At 30.5% G+C, this 17,371-nt stretch overlaps 1 protein-coding gene across 16 annotated transcripts in view; it reads right to left on the bottom strand.

The window, feature by feature from the left end:
- Positions 1 to 1,498: 1,498 nt before the first annotated feature.
- Positions 1,499 to 17,371, bottom strand: part of LOC148609455 (uncharacterized) — a 48,559-nt gene continuing 32,686 nt past the window's right edge. For 11 of the 16 annotated variants that reach the window (XM_088542947.1, XM_088542954.1, XM_088542957.1 and 8 more), the window contains 10 exons: positions 17,299 to 17,361; positions 16,613 to 16,672; positions 14,356 to 14,448; positions 13,562 to 13,706; positions 8,474 to 8,574; positions 7,374 to 7,417; positions 6,555 to 6,596; positions 6,033 to 6,135; positions 5,426 to 5,465; positions 1,499 to 2,900 (listed from right to left, as the gene is read on the bottom strand). In XM_088542947.1, coding sequence (XP_088399073.1) covers positions 5,457 to 5,465; positions 6,033 to 6,135; positions 6,555 to 6,596; positions 7,374 to 7,417; positions 8,474 to 8,574; positions 13,562 to 13,706; positions 14,356 to 14,448; positions 16,613 to 16,672; positions 17,299 to 17,361 — 660 coding nt within the window. In that variant the 3' untranslated portion in view covers positions 1,499 to 2,900; positions 5,426 to 5,456. Of the gene's footprint in view, positions 2,901 to 5,425; positions 5,466 to 6,032; positions 6,136 to 6,554; positions 6,597 to 7,373; positions 7,418 to 8,473; positions 8,575 to 10,376; positions 10,498 to 13,561; positions 13,707 to 14,355; positions 14,449 to 16,612; positions 16,673 to 17,298; positions 17,362 to 17,371 lie in introns of all 16 variants that reach the window. The other 5 variants (XR_015914823.1, XR_015914824.1, XM_088542950.1 and 2 more) reach the window with 5 other exon arrangements.

The raw sequence follows: 17,371 nt of genomic DNA, 5'->3' as shown, positions 1-17,371 counted from the left end.
ATTGATATCCATTTAGTTGCTCATTATAACATTATGAATTTTTCGACTATAAACCGTAAAATGTTGATATTAAAGACATTTGTTACATACTACTTCATACATAATTTAACATGGTGAATGGCAGTTTATGGTACATTCACTATATGTTATGAGATTTCTCTCCTCTCCTTTCCTTTTCTTTTTTAATTTTTTTTTCTAGCTAAACTTTTTTTTATGAAAAACAGAATACAACATTATTTATTTTTTTAATAACCATTAAGCAACTTCATTTATTTTTTTCTTGCCACAACAAAAATATTTTTGTATTTTTCTTCAAAGTGAAATTAATATTGTTTTTTTCAAAAATATCCCAGCCCCCTCAATATAAAAATGGTTGGTGCCTTATACTAAAATCTAAAAGAGATCCATCCTCAGTTTTTGTCCAAACATCAAGAAACTGTTTGTTTTTGGCCCCTCATTCCTAAATAGTTCATTTCACAACACCTAAAACCAATTTGAGCCTTCCTTTCATGGTATGGCAACTTGTGGTACAATGTCGAGAGATCCATTCACTAATAGTTACGTTATTGTATGGATATCAGGAAAATGTATGTTTCTGGTCCCCTTTTTGGCCCTTAATTCCTAAACAATTTCGAGTCACAACCCCAAAAATCAAACCCAACATTCCTTATGTGGAATGACACCTTGTGACCCTGGCCCCTTATTCCTGAAAGTCACAACCCCAACAACAATCCTAGGCTTCCTTTTGTGGTAATGACATCTAGTGATATTATTTAAAAAAGATCTATACACTTATACTCAAGTTATTGAACAGAATTGCATTGTTGACGGATGTACCTGCTGAAGACGGCATGATACCATTATACAACCACAAGTGGTCATATAAAATAGGGCTTTTTAACACATACAATGATGACGTACAGGGGACAAAAGTTGTTCCTTAGGTAGTTAATTGAACAATTGAGAAGGAGAGTCAACTCAGCATCAGAAAAGATTTAAACATCTATGGAATATGATAGAAAGTCGATATCTCCTTTACTTGACTACCTAAGGAGCTTCATCAGGTAATGGTCATCAAGGGAAGACTAATTCAATCCCTGAACATCATTATTGTTTGTTATGAACTTTAAAAGTACATCTGGTGGTCACATATACATATACCCCACATTCCAATCTTCGAATTGAATAAAGACCATAACTATTGGTTGGTTAATGTTATATAAACAATAAATTGCCCAATATTTTATTGTCCAAAACACTGAGCAATAGTTTAAAAAGATTCTGTTTGATAGCTACATCATGTAGAAACTAAAGTGTAAATGGACACATGAATCACTATATACACCTGACTTCGGACCATACTATAGCAAGTGTATAAACTATGTGACAAAAGCAAAGCAAATGTATAGGCAAAATTATCACAATCCAGTAACAACATTGAAAAGTTACCATGGGAACTAAACTCTCAACCATGAGGTTTTCATAAAATACAAACTGATGGCAAGGAATGAGTTTTTTATTGCAAATGATAACAGATTTGATCAGGCTTACAACTAAATAAATACCACAACAGTTACAATCTATCTACAACAAACAACTATAGACCTCGTTATCACATAGCTATACTTCTCATTAATGTCAACTGGAACTTGTCTATTTAAGGAAGAGCTGGCAAATTTGATTTTAAAGTTCTGATTACAATATTGCATGAAACAAAGTTTGGTTCATTTATGGTCTAAATGAATAAATTTTCTTTTTTTTCAAACTTATAATTATGGATGGGAATAACAAGTCATAGTTTAAGACTTTATAAAAAAATCATGATGATATAAAGGGAGATAATCCATCTGTTTTGAATGGGAGATAGCAAGTCTCTTCACATTCCTCCTCTCAATAACTACGATCTTTACTAAACTATGATCCATCTGAACTAGATTCAGGACACTAGTACACAAAGATAGGATAAGCAAGGTTGATAGAATGATAAGTGATCAAAATAATTGCTTTAAATTGAAAAAAAAAAAATTTTAACCTTTCATAACAAATGTAGCAGAACAATTACAAAGAAATGTGAAAAATAATACTTGGTAAATATAGACAAATACTTGTATAAAATACTGTGCTATATCTCAATATAGTTTACTTAAATATCAAGCACCTTCAATTATAAAACTCCTATATAATATAATGGATACTAAGCACAACACTAAAGGGTTAATTGAGCAGCAATAATTCTTGTCAAATATGTTTTACGTATTCTTATAGACTTAATGTTGTGTACATGAAAAAATTTAAACCTTCACATGTTTCTGCTCAATTAACACATTTTTTATACTGCAGACATTTATTTAAAAGGTTGCCTCAACTATTTTTCTTTTGCTTCTAAATAAGATGCAATGTACCCTTTTTTTATTTTTGAAAATTTCCTCAATACCATATCAAATGTATATATTCAAATCTAAAACAGGACATCTTGAATAAATCCCAGTTTTAGCTTGTTCATATTTTTTTGTCCCATTTCAAATCATAAATCTCATCAAATATAATAAGTAATATCATGTGTAAAAATCTTAAGTATTTGATTAAATAAAAATAAAAATGTACAAATATAATTACAACTTGTAATTTTAATCTGAAAATACACATACATAGTCACATAGAAGAAGACAAAGACATTAAAATAATCACTGACCGACATTTGCTTTAAAAAATGCACACCATGAGTGAAACTTGTTTGTTCAAATGGCAAATGGATTAAAAATGGTCAAGGTCATTTAAACACGACCTTGGATTCAGTTGACTTATGGATTATGGGATTGAGGTCAAAGTTCAAATTCCATTTGCTGTATCATCTGCTGTCGTTTCATCTTCTTCATAACTCATAAAAAGGGTTTTTATTTCTGAAAAGAAAGTGAAATTTGATTATTTAAAATTTAAAATGTTTCTTACAGTATTTAGCTCATTAAGGTGTTGAAACTTTACTCTAATTGGTATACTTTCTCTATAAAATCATATTTGAAGCATAACTAGTTTCCCTTGATAAATTAGAGATCCAACTGACTGTCTATTAAGAAAGATTATGTAGAGATACATATATCTGGAAAGTAAACATAGTCTCCAATGAGTTATGTAAATTCAGAAATTATTATGTGCATTAACCATTGCCATTTTTTCATTTTAGTCAAACAAAAATTATAACTTATGTAATTTTGAAAAAAAAAACATCAAGTAATTTCTTTTAAAAAAGAAGTTTTATTTATTTCTATCTAAAGACATTCACATTTTAAAAAAAATAATAATTTCAGAATTTAGAAATGCCAGTATCAATAGCTCTTTCCAATATCTACTTAATTGTGAATACAAGTAATGTCTGATTATGACATAAAAATACATTGATACTAAGCAATGAAAAAAAATGATTTAGTTTCTAATCATTTAGTGCAACAGAATGTGCTTAGTCTCTAACCAATACTTTACTCCATTTAATAACATAAATAGCATGAAAACTGAATGTAAAATATAATAGTAGTTTAATAAAAGTGTTAAGAGAAGCATAATTCTAGCAACAATAAGTTAACATATTGTGTATGTGTTCATTATTTTTTTTTAAATTAAGCTGCAATTATTGTTTAAGTAATAGATGTTTGATGGTGTTAAATAACAGAGGCTTTTTTAACTAAAACTGAACAGGTGAGTTGAAAAGCTTAGTCAAGGTTACTCCAGTTGTGAATTTCTAGCAAAGGGGGACACTAGAATGAAACATTCAATCAATGTGTGTGTGTGTGTGTGTGTGTGTGTCCTTCACTCATGCACATATATTGAGTCTGATCATACAAGAGTTAAATACAGACTAAATTTCAATGGACACATTCAGAAATTCCAACTTTTGTCATGAATTACATGTACAACCAGGTTTGGTTGGTGCTACTTGTTCAAATGATTAAATTTGTTAAGAAGAAGTGTGAAACAGAAACTCCTTTTATTTCATGTCAGCTGGATAACAGGGTTTCTGCAACCATCACTGGACCTTGTTTCTGAATTTTCTACCAATATGAATGGATTTACTTATATGATAAAATAAGAAAAAAGTGTCCGTAGCAACTTCCCCACCTTTCTCCTAAATTGACATAATACATGTATAAAAATGGCATTTTAGTCAACCATAAGTTCCTAACATTATAATTCTCATGTGTACAGATATGGCCAATAAATCCTTCAACCCTTTGAATATTTTGGGGATAAAATTACTCCTACTGTTTCAGTAAAATTTAACTGAATCAACTTTGAATTGATGCTATAACATTATTGTTTTTTTTACCGTATATTTGAAGCCTAGTGAAGGCATTTCGGTTAATTCATTTTCCCCCAAAAGATATGCATTTATCCCCATTTACTAGTTTTGTTGTTTTCCTAGAAAGGATCACATATAATTATCAAGTTGCATTTCTGAATAGATCATTGAAATTGACACTACGTACAACAGAGAATTAAATTTTATTCAGAAAAAAACTTTTCTCAATACATGTACATATACTAAAATATCAAGAGATTGGAAAACGCAGGGACATACAGGAAACTTAAGGCTAAATATCTACTGAAAGAACAAAAAAATATTAATAGGAACTAATAACATATAAGGCTACCATTTATCTATATAATGGTGTGAGTTTTGCTGCTCATGAGAGAAATAATTTTATGGTTTTCCTGTTTTAGAAGGGTGATGAAATAAAGTTCTAAATGAAAAGATCTTTACAATTAAATAAAAATAGTCATTATTTAAAAAGCAGCAAAGAATAAAATGTAGTTGAATTTGTCATATTATTAATTTATGTATGACAAGTTACTTCATATAATATAAAAATCCCCAGCACCATAAAATTTCAATATAATAATTTATGTTAAATATTCCTTCATGATTTTCAGTGCTGTATAAAATATCATGATTTAATATTTGAATACAATACGACATCCCACCGTAACTTACTATGATAGCCTTACATGTGTTGCTTTCTGTGAAGGGATGAGAAGATGTGAATCTTTTCAAACAGGAATTAATTGACTGTTTGTATAATTGTTATACTGTGAAAGTTCTTTTGTTTGTGGGTTAATAATTTTCATTGCTGTTCAAATATCAGTAATCTATAAAATTGTAAAACTAAAGATGCTTTTGTTAAAATCCAGTAACTTCATAATTTCACAGTAGAAAGGATATTTCTTCAAACAATGTAATTTTATACCCACTAAAAAGTTCCTACATTAGAATTGGTGAAGAAATGAAAACCTTTATAAGCCAAAGAGAGTAACATTTTTTTTTCTAAACACCTGGACTTTCTATTGATTTGAACCCTGTCATCCAAGACATATGTGTATAGGGGAAGTTGTCAACATCATTCCTGTTTGATTGTGATGATCAAATGAAACCTACCTTTAGTGAAATATGATGATACGTCAAAAAATTATTCAGCCTGAAAGTATGTGACCATATATAATTTACTTACATGCCAACATACATATTGTGAGAAGACAAAGTAACAGCTATTTATACATTATACTTCTTTATAATGCAATAAAAAATTAAACTATATCCAAGGACTATAAACTTGGCTCAATATTAAAGAAGTTTGAAAATAAACCATTATTAGGATTTATACATGAAATACTCATGGGTACAGTCAATATCGAATTATACTTATTTTTGCAAATACCCTTTTTTTGCCATTGGTGATTTTCAAACATTTTTCTGAGTTCATAAACTTGTGTCATGTTGAAAGTTACCAATTGCATAATATGCATACTATAAAAATACATATATTTTGATACCAAACCACATTAATATCGTTCTGTAAAAAATTACTGATTATACAATATACAGTATTGGCAGATACTTATTTTTGCAAATAATTACTGATCATGAAAATACATAGCAAAAATGTGTACACATTCTGTACCTGAGTTACAAGGAACTATAGTTTACAAGATAAAAACATATGAAAATCATTACATCATATGACAATCTATATATGTATACTTACACTCTCTCCTCCTTCTTCATCTAAAGTATATTTACTCTGCCCTGAAGATTTCAGGTTGTCACGGAAATCAGATTTGTCTTTCTTTGATGCTATTTTATTAAGTCTAAAATAAAAAAAGAAATAGTTCTCTTACATAAAGTCTTTTACGATACAATTTAAGAAATAATCTTAGTACAGCAATAAATGGATTTTTTTCGTGCAAAATCATGTCAACCCATTTCTGCAATGGGAAATCCCAAAGATCTAGTTAAGATTATGAAAAATTTAATTCTGCCATGTATAACATACCAATACCTGTGTGGGGCTTCATTTCTATCGAATTAATATTACATAGAATGTTGAAAATATTTTAGAAACAAACAACAAGACAAAATCACAACAAGTTGTCTCCCCTGGAAAATAAGACTTGACATAATGTCTGTTATCAAAAGTACCTGAATATCTTCCTTGAAAATATTTAGAAGTACTTAATTTTGATTTTCTATATTTAGAAAATCACATGGTACTATTTTATAAACTTACTTGCTCTCTGTTTTATTGACCTTCTTTAAGACCGGTTTGGCACTGAAAAAAAGTACAGAACAATTCTCATCAAATTAATATTAGAACATCTGCTTAGATATAAAAATCTACACAGACTTCTGAAAAATCTTGAATTGTACATAATAAGAATTTGTTTATCATTTCATATACAGTCTTAAAGCTGACAGAATGTGCAGGAGAATTTCTTAATAACAGCAGTATCTGAATACCTCTTTATACTGCAAATTCAGACATTATTGTATATTGCATTTTCTCATTTTTTTACCATCATGTGATTACAGGTAAATTTTCTGTTAGATCTAAAAACCTACACTTCATGCATATTAAAAATTCTAAAAGCAAAATTTTGATAAATGCAATTATGAAGCCATTTTATTTTTGACAAAAATATATACATCACAACAAGTTCTGAATTCTAAGGTAACAGTATGTATAAAAGACCCAACCAGCTACAACTAAATGACACTATAAGTAATTTTTCATCATCACCCTTTTGTGTGAGGTAGAACACCTTATTTTTTCTATCTACCAAAGCTTCCTCAGGACCCTTTATTAGGTAAGTAACATATGTTTTGTCTTATTGTATCCTTTAGTCCAGTTGTTTGTTCTCAACTTATCGTTAATGCTAAACTCAACATTGGATGCTGACATACAATCCTTTTGTATGCAAATTGGAATTAATCATTGTAGACTGCTGTTTCTAAGGCACTCTACCTCTTCTCTCACACACTGACACAGTCCAATCTCAAATAACACTAATTAGTTGCTTATTGCCTAACGTAATCTTGTCATACTTACAATTTACCCTTAGAATCATTTACTTTCAAGGTTAATTGGATAATCTGAAATACAAGGAAGAATACTTTATTTCATGGAGTTTAACAGAATTGTTTTAACCTGTTTCAAAGTAAGCACTGAAAAAAAATAACCATTGAGAAAATTACATCAAAACTTTCAAAGCAAGAAGAAAAACAAACTATCATACATTATCTATGTTTTATGTAACAAAGGTTTTATATTTTTTTATATTTACAAGCTCCATCATTATGTAGTCATATTTTATAAGTATTAAAAACCATTCTTCTAACTGAAAAGACAAAATGTTCCTCCCTAACCCTTATCAACCTATATAACCAATTCCTATTTTCAGTCATTGACTGTTTCTATCCTCCATTATGCTTCCTTCCCTGACCCCTCTATGTTTCCACCTCAGAGACAGACACCCCCTCCTTATTTAGATAAACAATTCCTCTACAAGTTACAGAAACTCAATGAACCCTTATTTCCAATGTTGTCATGATGTTGTTCTCTTATTTTTACCTCAGAGTTCTGTAATTTTAACTTTGATAAATGTTTCCCATTTTAGTCCCATTTACCCATCCAACCTCTCCCTGCCCTCTTCCTACTTCTGTTTTATAATTTAATGTGACATGCTTCAAAGATATTTAGACCTGTATCATGGTAAAACTTTGATAAATATATGACCAACGTCATACTCATATGACAGTCTTATTTCTGGTGCCATAGATAAGTTTTACCCAAAATTACAGATGTCATAACAAAATTTAGCTCCGTAATGGTCGCCATTATGCAAAACTTAGGCTATTTCTTTTAAAAATAAATCATGGAAACTCCATTCAATCATTGTTTTACCATGAGCTGGACATTCATGTCATTGTTTTACCATGAGCTGGACATTCAATCATTGTTTTACCATGGGCTGGACATTCAATCATTGTTTTACCATGAGCTGGACATTCACGTCATTGTTTTACCATGAGCTGGACATTCATGTCATTATTTAAACCTTTGATTGGGTGAAATGATACAACATAAATGGCCAACCAATGGTAAAACAATGATTAAATGAAGTTTTTATGAATTACTTGTTAATTTACCTCTTGATCTTGTTTTCTAATTTTAACCTCCCAGTCATAAACCTCCTCCTCTAGTTTTGATAATTGTTGATGTAACTGTTTACACAATTTAACTAAGTCACCTACAAATATCAATGACATTGCTATTATAAATGTCAATCATTAACATGAAATAATGTACATGCAGTACACAGTAAGCTATCTGTAGTGATAATTCAGCCTTCTAAAATGCTTTGAAAACATAAAACCATAAATTGGAGGATAACATCACAGACATTAGGAATTCTGTATAGACAAATTTTATCTTCAGAACTTGACTGGGCTTTAAGATTTTCATTTTAACATATAATAACCTAACACCTATATTAGGACAGATTTTTTTCTTTAAAATTTCAAACAATAATTGATATGCAGAAACCAGAGAATGATTAGAAATGTATGACTTTCAGTCTGTCAAAGGTTCCAGTTCTGATAGATTTTGCTGTATTTTAACAGTATTACTCCACATTAATTGTAATGGTGTAAAACTTTAACCAGTGTAAATGATTAATCCAGGGTAAATACTGTCAAAGTACTTTCCTTCATGGACACCAATTTTTGTGGTTTATAGAAAAATGATCAGTTCATAGATACTTGTGTATTCCAGAACATTATCATGCAAGCAAACGAAAAATTTCGGTTTTTGTTGGGAACCAAAATCCGTGGTTCATCAAACCCATGAAACCACAAAAATTGGTTCCCCATGAACAATAGGACTTTCACAGTATACAAGACTTAATACAACACGGTACAGGTTATCCACAGTTACAGCAAGTAATACAGATAACTTCAGAGTACAGATTGCATAACCGTCTTAGGTAATTAACTGGACAATTAACAAGTTCAAACTATCCATTATTTCATAGGAATTATAATTAAAGTTTGATACATGTAGGAAGTATAAATCTCCTTGTCAATTGTCCAATTAATTAAAAGTTTATCACATGTCATGTAATCTAGGGAAGTCTCTACTCCCTCAAGTTAACAATGTTACTCACTGTATAAAATAATACCATACCAGTGTTTATTTTTATGGGACTTTAATTTCATTTTTTACCCCAAATTTTAGCATTAAAAAAATCTATTTATTTATTTACTAAATTCTGGGATCACCTAAATTTTTAACCAGGAAACCAGTTACCAATTATACAGTATGAACAACATGGAAAATAAAACAAAATGTAAAACAACAGAGTAGTATCATCATTTCAACCACTGCACAACAGTTATTCTCAAATGTTAATATAATTCTAGATCATCATCATTCAACAAATCAGTGCCATAATAAAATAAGGTTATAAAGAAAACTGAAAGAAACTGAATAACAAATCTATGCCTCACATAAAACTTATCTCATTAAGAAAAAAAACATATGCCATATTTGCAATGCTCAAGGAACATTGTAAGGCAAACTAAAAATAAATATTTGTTTCTCAGCCCCTCCTTTATCTTCTCTTTCATTTTCAACTTTTTTATTGCCATTTCAATAAAATAAAATTAAAAAGAACCCCAACATAATTTGTTCTGAACAATGTAAATCACACCTTTATCATGAAACTATAAAAAAATGTTCACCAGTACTTATAATTGCTAATTAATGAGGCAATTAAAGAAGTACTGAATTTTTCAGTACTTTTTTATTTTAACCAGCAAAAAATAGAAATGATTAAGAAACATAGTATTGGGTTTATTATGTTAGGGATAACATGAAATAGGAAGGTGAAAACCTGTTGTATAGATTATTAATGATTCACTAGTGAGTTCAAAGTTCCGGCTTTAGCAAATGGTAAAGGATGAAATCATCACAAAAATAAAGCACTGACAAAGCTAGTGAAGGAGCAAGAAAGGTTAGAATTCGGGACATGCAGAACAACAGCTCGGATACCTTCACTCTTTCCCTCGGTAGATAATGAGCCGACTCGCTCATTTATATAACGTTCTTTCTCTTCTGCTTTAGCTTTAGCCTCATTACGAAGGTCTTCAGCAGCTTTTTGCATAATAAGTTTCTAAAAATAGATGGCAAAATTACTACCTGTTTTTTTTTCCTTCAAATTTTAGGAAAGTTCATGCATGAACCATACTAGGGAACCAGTGCTATGACATTCACATTAGTCCTTAACTTTTCTCCTAAATGGTCAATTTTACAATAAAGATGAAAATGACAATGAAGAGGGAGAATTGTAATGGCCTTTTGTAATTTAGATTCTAGCTCCTGTTATAAGATGACTGTCCGTTCTTGACAATATAAATTTAAATATCTTAGTTTGAAAGGTTATGCATGGACACTCCAACATTTTTTATCAAGACAGACTAATATTGCTATTACTTTCTTTTACAATATATCTTGGCTACTGACTTCATTGGTCACCAAATTGTAATGTCTGAAATCAGTTTTAGACAGCACATAGATACTGTTTAGTTAATGTAAACATTATTTAAAAAAATTATTTAACATGCTCAGAGAGAAATTATATAGGTGGTCGGACAGTTCAATAGTCCAACAGTTCAATAATCTGATAGTTCTAGGAAATCACATCGAAAGGAAAAATGAAATAATATATGTACTGTATATCTCTGTCCATTGGATATATAATGATATTAACGAAAAGGATTGTGTTTGGAATATAATTATGTCTCCCCAGGAGGTAAGACATTTTTTGTTGTTGTCCTGACTGGTTGTCTATCTTATAAGAACAAATCTATTGAAAACTACAGCACTGAATCTAATAAAACTAGTAAACAGAGTGACCCTAGGGCTCCCCTGTAGGCTACTATCTGTCACAATTAATTAGAGTAAAGAGTTAGTAGACACAGATATAAACAGAGTGATCCTAGGGTCCCTCTGTAGGCTACTATCTGTCAGATTTAATTAGACAAAAATTAACAAGAAAAGAAGTAAGTTCTAGCAAGGATTTTAATGTTATTTAAGTTCTAGTTTCTAGGATCAATTTGTAAGGATATACTACCCTAACCTGATTCCAAGTCCTGAATTAAAGTCTATTTTTTTATAGTCAAGACACAATTTCTAATACATGTAGCTGAATATGATTTATTTTTTATTCTATTTACATATATCATTTGTGCATATATAGCAGTCATGTATTTTTGACAGCCTACAATAAACAATAATACTTCCCACACACATGGTAAAGGATATCATTTAAATGATGCATTTTTTACTAAGTTTGAAAATCCCTACAGTGATTTCTGACAATGAGATCTTTGCAAAAAAAAACCATTTAGGGACAGTCGGACGCTCAATGCAAAATGATGACAATAGATTACTCTTGGTTTGATGTCCGGTGAGCTTATGATAGTGGTTTTTTTTTTCAAGTGGTACTTAAACTGAGATTATGATATTTGCCGTATGTCAGACTATTGACCTGTTGGACCATCAAACTGTCAAAGCAACAGGGTGTGGCACTATCAAGAGGACCCTGCTCACAGAAGGTGCTTTTATCCACTACCTATACATACAATGCAATTGGTGTATGCAAGTTATATACAATATGCATGCTTCAATATATATTTATCAACAGAAGTGGATCAGTTTGGCACACATGATTACTTATATGATGTTATTAAATTCTCATTGGTCAATACTAAACATTTGTACCTATTTCAATTGCTTCTCCCTATTTAATCATGACTGAATTTTTTAAAAGAACTAAGCCTTCATTTTTAAAATTTTATTTACAAGGACTGACTTTAATACTTTCCCAATTTCCATTATGACATAAATTAATATTAATATTGATGTAACATTTTTATGAACAAACAAAATTTTTCAGCAGATACAAGGAACCCATTCTCATATACAGATGTACTTATTAATTAATACATGCCACCATATCCAACCCTATATTTTATGGTAATATTCTTTACAGAGCACGGAAACCTCAATACTCCTCCAATAAGTTGAGTAAACTGCTAAATAGGTTAATTTGTGAGGAACATAAAAAGATTTAAAAGGGGAGGTTTGTGACAACACAAAAATACTTAAACCCCCGCCACATTTTTTGCACCTGTCCCAAGTCTTAAATGTCTGACCTCTGTATGTATTGTTTTGTTTTCAATATCAGTTTACAATTATGTTGCTGGAGTATAGAGGGGCAACTTTTTCACTTCACCAGTTCATAATGTTGTATTGGGGCCATCTGCAGCCTACTTAGTGGAGTAAGGGTTTCCTCATTGTTCATTGAAGACCAATCGGTAGCCTTGAGCTGGCACTTTTCAATCTGGTGGGATTGTTGACATCATTTCCATTTTCTTTATGTGTATATAGATTGCTACACATAGCTTTCTGTGCCCAGTCTAATTAAAGTGCAAAAGTACAATAACTCCGGTAAAATTTGTAAGATCATAATTGTGGTACAATATGATCAACTACATATTGTGACTAACAATCCTGCAAAATTTGAACAAAATCAGAGGCAGACTCAGAGGAGTTGCATCTAAAGAGTGTTCCTATTGTGTAGCATGTACAAATTCTACAAAGTTTAATTACTCCTATAAAATTTTTCAAAATAAATGATTAACTAAATATGGTGACTAAAAATCCTACAAAACTGGAACAAAATCTGTTTAGGGTTTTCCAAGGAGTTAAATCCACAAAGTCAAGTGTGACAGATACACACACACAAGGATTTCTATGTCCCCTCCAGTATTGCAGCAGGAGAAAAACACTTTTTCTTAACTTTCGTTTGTTTAAAATTATCATAGACATTTTTATTGCAAAGTTTCATTATAAACATTAATAAGGTAACATTTCCTATGTAAAAGGCAACAGTCTGGATGACCCAAATTTCTGTTTTAGTCATTTACAATCCCAGAACAACCATTTACAAAAGACATGTCAATCTGATCCACATAACTGTAAAATCAGAAATTATTCCTGTTTTTACAACAGATTCTAAAATTTGAAAATACAAGCACTTTTTTGTTCAAATATCTTGTTCCAAAATAGACAAAATTCAAAAACTTTAACTTGAACTCATTCAGATAGTAGTGTATCTGATATTACAATAATTTCTAGACTTTACAGTATTTTTTGCAATCCTTATAGAATACCTTTCTCCATGCTATCAAGGCCAGGTATATGTTTGATTCTTTGTTTTAATTCACGGGCCTTATCTGCATTCCAGAACTTTGATCGTTCATTGATAAATGTGTAATAAGGGTCCTCCTCTTCTTCACTTGATGAATATTCATCATCCTAATTAAACATGCAAATTTATTCAAATAACATGCATGAATTTTTCTTGATCAAAGATGACTAAATTAGTTTGTGTACAGCAAAATCTTTCTGGGTTAAAGTCATAGGCATTTGAATTTAAGTTCATGAATGCATTCACTCCCTCACTCAAACATGTAATCATGCACCAACTGCAGGCAAAAATATTTAAAAATACAATTCAACTTTACTTAAAGGAGTGCATGCATCAGAGGGTATTGAATGTTATCCTTGACAGACTATGAAACACATTTTCCTACCCTAGAATTTTTTTTATGTACTCTATCATGGATGTTAAAGCTATTACAGCCCCTTTCACTACAAAGCTTGAGACACTCTTAACTGAGAAAATTGTTCAGTTCAAAAATAGTTTGAAAATCTAAGAAATAATAATTTCTCAAGTTCTGTGGTAGGAGTAAGTCGAAGGGTTCTAAACAATTTTGATTTGCAATTTAATACTTAATGCAAATTAATTTCTTTTAAAACAGCGACTTTAAAATACACAAATTCCTAATTTTTTTATAATCTTAAAATGGGAAATACATGCCCTTCAAATTTGAAAGAGTAAGGAAATATTCAGATTATCCTGTTCACATCTTGGGGCACATCATGTACCACTAGGAACACCTACTTTTAACATCTTCTTCTTTTCTGGGGACAGACCACCCAGTCCCTTCCTCTTTCCCTTCTTCTTCTTTTGTTGTTCTTCCATTATTCTGGCAGCCTGAAAGGGGGTAATTCATCAAAATTGTTTCAAATTTCAATGCAGATATTTTTTGAAATTTGATTCAAATGCACTCAAAAAGATTTTGTTTTGGGTATTTGGTATTGTTTCAACCTTCCATTTTTCACAACCACAATTTTTAGCAACAATCTGAGAAAAAGATGATCAAATATCAGAAGCCATTTCAATGCATTTAAATCAAACTCCAGATTGACAACGGATCAAACTTATTTTAGTGGTGGAAAGAAAGTTTCTACTTAAAGGGATGTAAATCAATAATTTTACCCATACTGTTTCTAACTCTTCTGACTGAATTAAAATATTTTGACATCACGAATCAATTTAAAGTTCCTAAAAATGTGTCTATGATGGGTATAAACAATCAAGTGACAAAGTCACATAAACAAAACCTAAAGTCTGGATTTTATCTTTAAAATTTAAGCCAAAAAGGATGACAGAAAGTTGTAATGAATGGAAATGTGATAATTGAAAGGAATTGTTCCTATCACTAAAAATAAAATACCAAAACTGAATCATGAAAACAAAGACCCCTTTTTAGAAATTTTCTTGATCTGCCATTAAAAATAAGCTTTCGGAATGATCTAAGATGTCACCTAAACTATAAAACTAAATACTACAAAATATCTGCATCATATTTAGAGGCAATGTTTATATAGAAAACTATAAAAGTGTTATTCCTATAAACAACTAAAAGTTAATAGAACATGCATGATGTAAGGTAATGATTTTGTTTTAAGTTTTAACTTGAATATTATAAAATCTTGTCATGTACTAAAGTACTTGTTGACACCTAAAGTAAATGGTACGGTTTTGGTTCATATGACAACTTAAAATATGGCATACAAAGATATTAAAACCTTGTCAAAGTTTGCCTTAAATTAGATTTTCAGCATTTTGTTTCTAAGTTTTTTAAATATAAAAATAATAAAGTATCTTGTGACCCACGACAATCATAATTCCCACAATGTAAGAGTATGTAATTCCGTTAGGAGTCACAGAGTCAGAAAATAGCTTACCAGACAACCTCTAGCATTGCTGGAGTAGACAATTAAGTGTTTACTTTTAGAGCTATTCAGATAAAACACAAAATATATAAAAAATAAAAAGCCATTTTTATCACTTTTTCATGAAGAATGATTGATGCAATATAATAAGATGGACCAACAGTTGAAAGAAAGGGAAAAACATGGATGTGTGTCACTCAGGGTTTTTCTAAAAACCAACATAATGATTGTACAATATAAACAACAACAAGTACCCAACAGGTATAATATGTCTGCCTTAAAAATTAATCCTAAAGCAAAACCATGATAAACATAAAATTACTGTGATCTTTATTTTTTCAGTAAAGTGCTCATTTGATTATAATAAAAAAAAATTGTATTGCAAAAATGTAACATATATACCAAATGATTGTACTGAAAATGTTGATATAGCCCTGTAATAGGTATTGGTTTTTATTAATTGTCATTAATTTGAATTTAGCTAATTCATGAAACTAACTTTTTAATCAGTAACCCTGACAAAGATTCACAGGACAATGATTTGTGTAAATCCATTGTGAAAATTCAGTCAGCTTTCCTTGGCACAATAAAGGCAGACATACCTCCTGATTGGTGGCAATACATAGATCTAATATACCCTCCTACTCACAAGATAAGGGCAGAATTGGGTAACAGAGAAACACTGCTCATTTTGATTCCAGCTGAATAACCCTACTCTACTAACAGCACTGAGCCCTGTTTCATAAAATATCTTAATCTGATTTTTTTCTCAAATCTTGAATCTTTTTGAGGTCTCATTAGTTTAAAATACTCATGTATCTAAATTACAAATTTGAGAAAAACTTCATTTGAGATTTTTTTTATGAAACATGACTGTGATACATGTGTCCCATGCTACACTTCCATACCAAAGACACATCCATCAATGCTGACACAATACAAAGAATCAGAATAAACATTGCCACTTTTATCTATAATCTGAACTGGGAAAGAGAAAGATTCAATTTTTCTTTACTGGAACCCTGTAATCATTCAACATGACGTCATTGTGATGTCACAAATGTAATGATGATGTCACAATGTGTGAATGTTTAAAGCAAGGGTGTTAAGGGGTTCTTATCGTCCTTTCTGTGTCATACCTCTTCACGTTCCCTCTCTTCAGCCTCAAGTCTTTCTCTCTCTAACCTCTCCTCTTCCTCCTACGAAAAGAAAAAAAAAGTCCATAGTACATGTAGTTTTACATGCATTATCTATTAGGCAAAATCATTTTATAGCTTTCACTCATCAAATTACATTAGCCAATAATTTTTCCATTCAACTGTTCTATATTTTCTGACTTTCTCGTAATAATGCATATGTAAAAAACTTTGAAGTTATTGAACATAATTCACAGAATACAATAGCTATCAAAGTTTTGTCTTTAAGAATCAATTTTGGTGGGATTTTAAGCCCACAATCCAAGACTGAAAAACTATATACTGTATGACCTGTTATTTTGGTGTATGTAAAATTTGACAATTTTGAGACAAAAAAGTACATACGAAAAAAATTTGGCATTTCTAATTTGGTAGATGGTAAGTGGTACACTAAGTTCTTAAGCCAGGAGTAAATATTTAACAAAGTCTATTTTTGGTGTTTAGCCACACTGCTAATATACACCAAAATTAGTACACCATGAAAATAAGTGGCTATAAAGTAATAATTGTCATGACACCATTCCAATAAAACATCAGTAAAACTAGGATCCAGTCATTTCAATCATTTAGGAGTTTCTGTCGACTCTAACATACCTCATATTTGAACTTACCTTTAATTTTATACATACCAATTTAGAAGAGCTTTTCGGTCTCCTTGTTTGTGTTGGAGAATTACAATCTAAAGGATTACCCTACAATGAC

This window comes from Perna viridis, chromosome 8, assembly GCF_037379345.1.
Source record: "Perna viridis isolate PV_CMFRI_1.1 ecotype Kerala chromosome 8, ASM3737934v1, whole genome shotgun sequence".
Taxonomy (NCBI): domain Eukaryota; kingdom Metazoa; phylum Mollusca; class Bivalvia; order Mytilida; family Mytilidae; genus Perna; species Perna viridis.
Note: the sequence above shows the minus strand (reverse complement) of the source record. Positions and strands in the feature narration are given on the sequence as shown.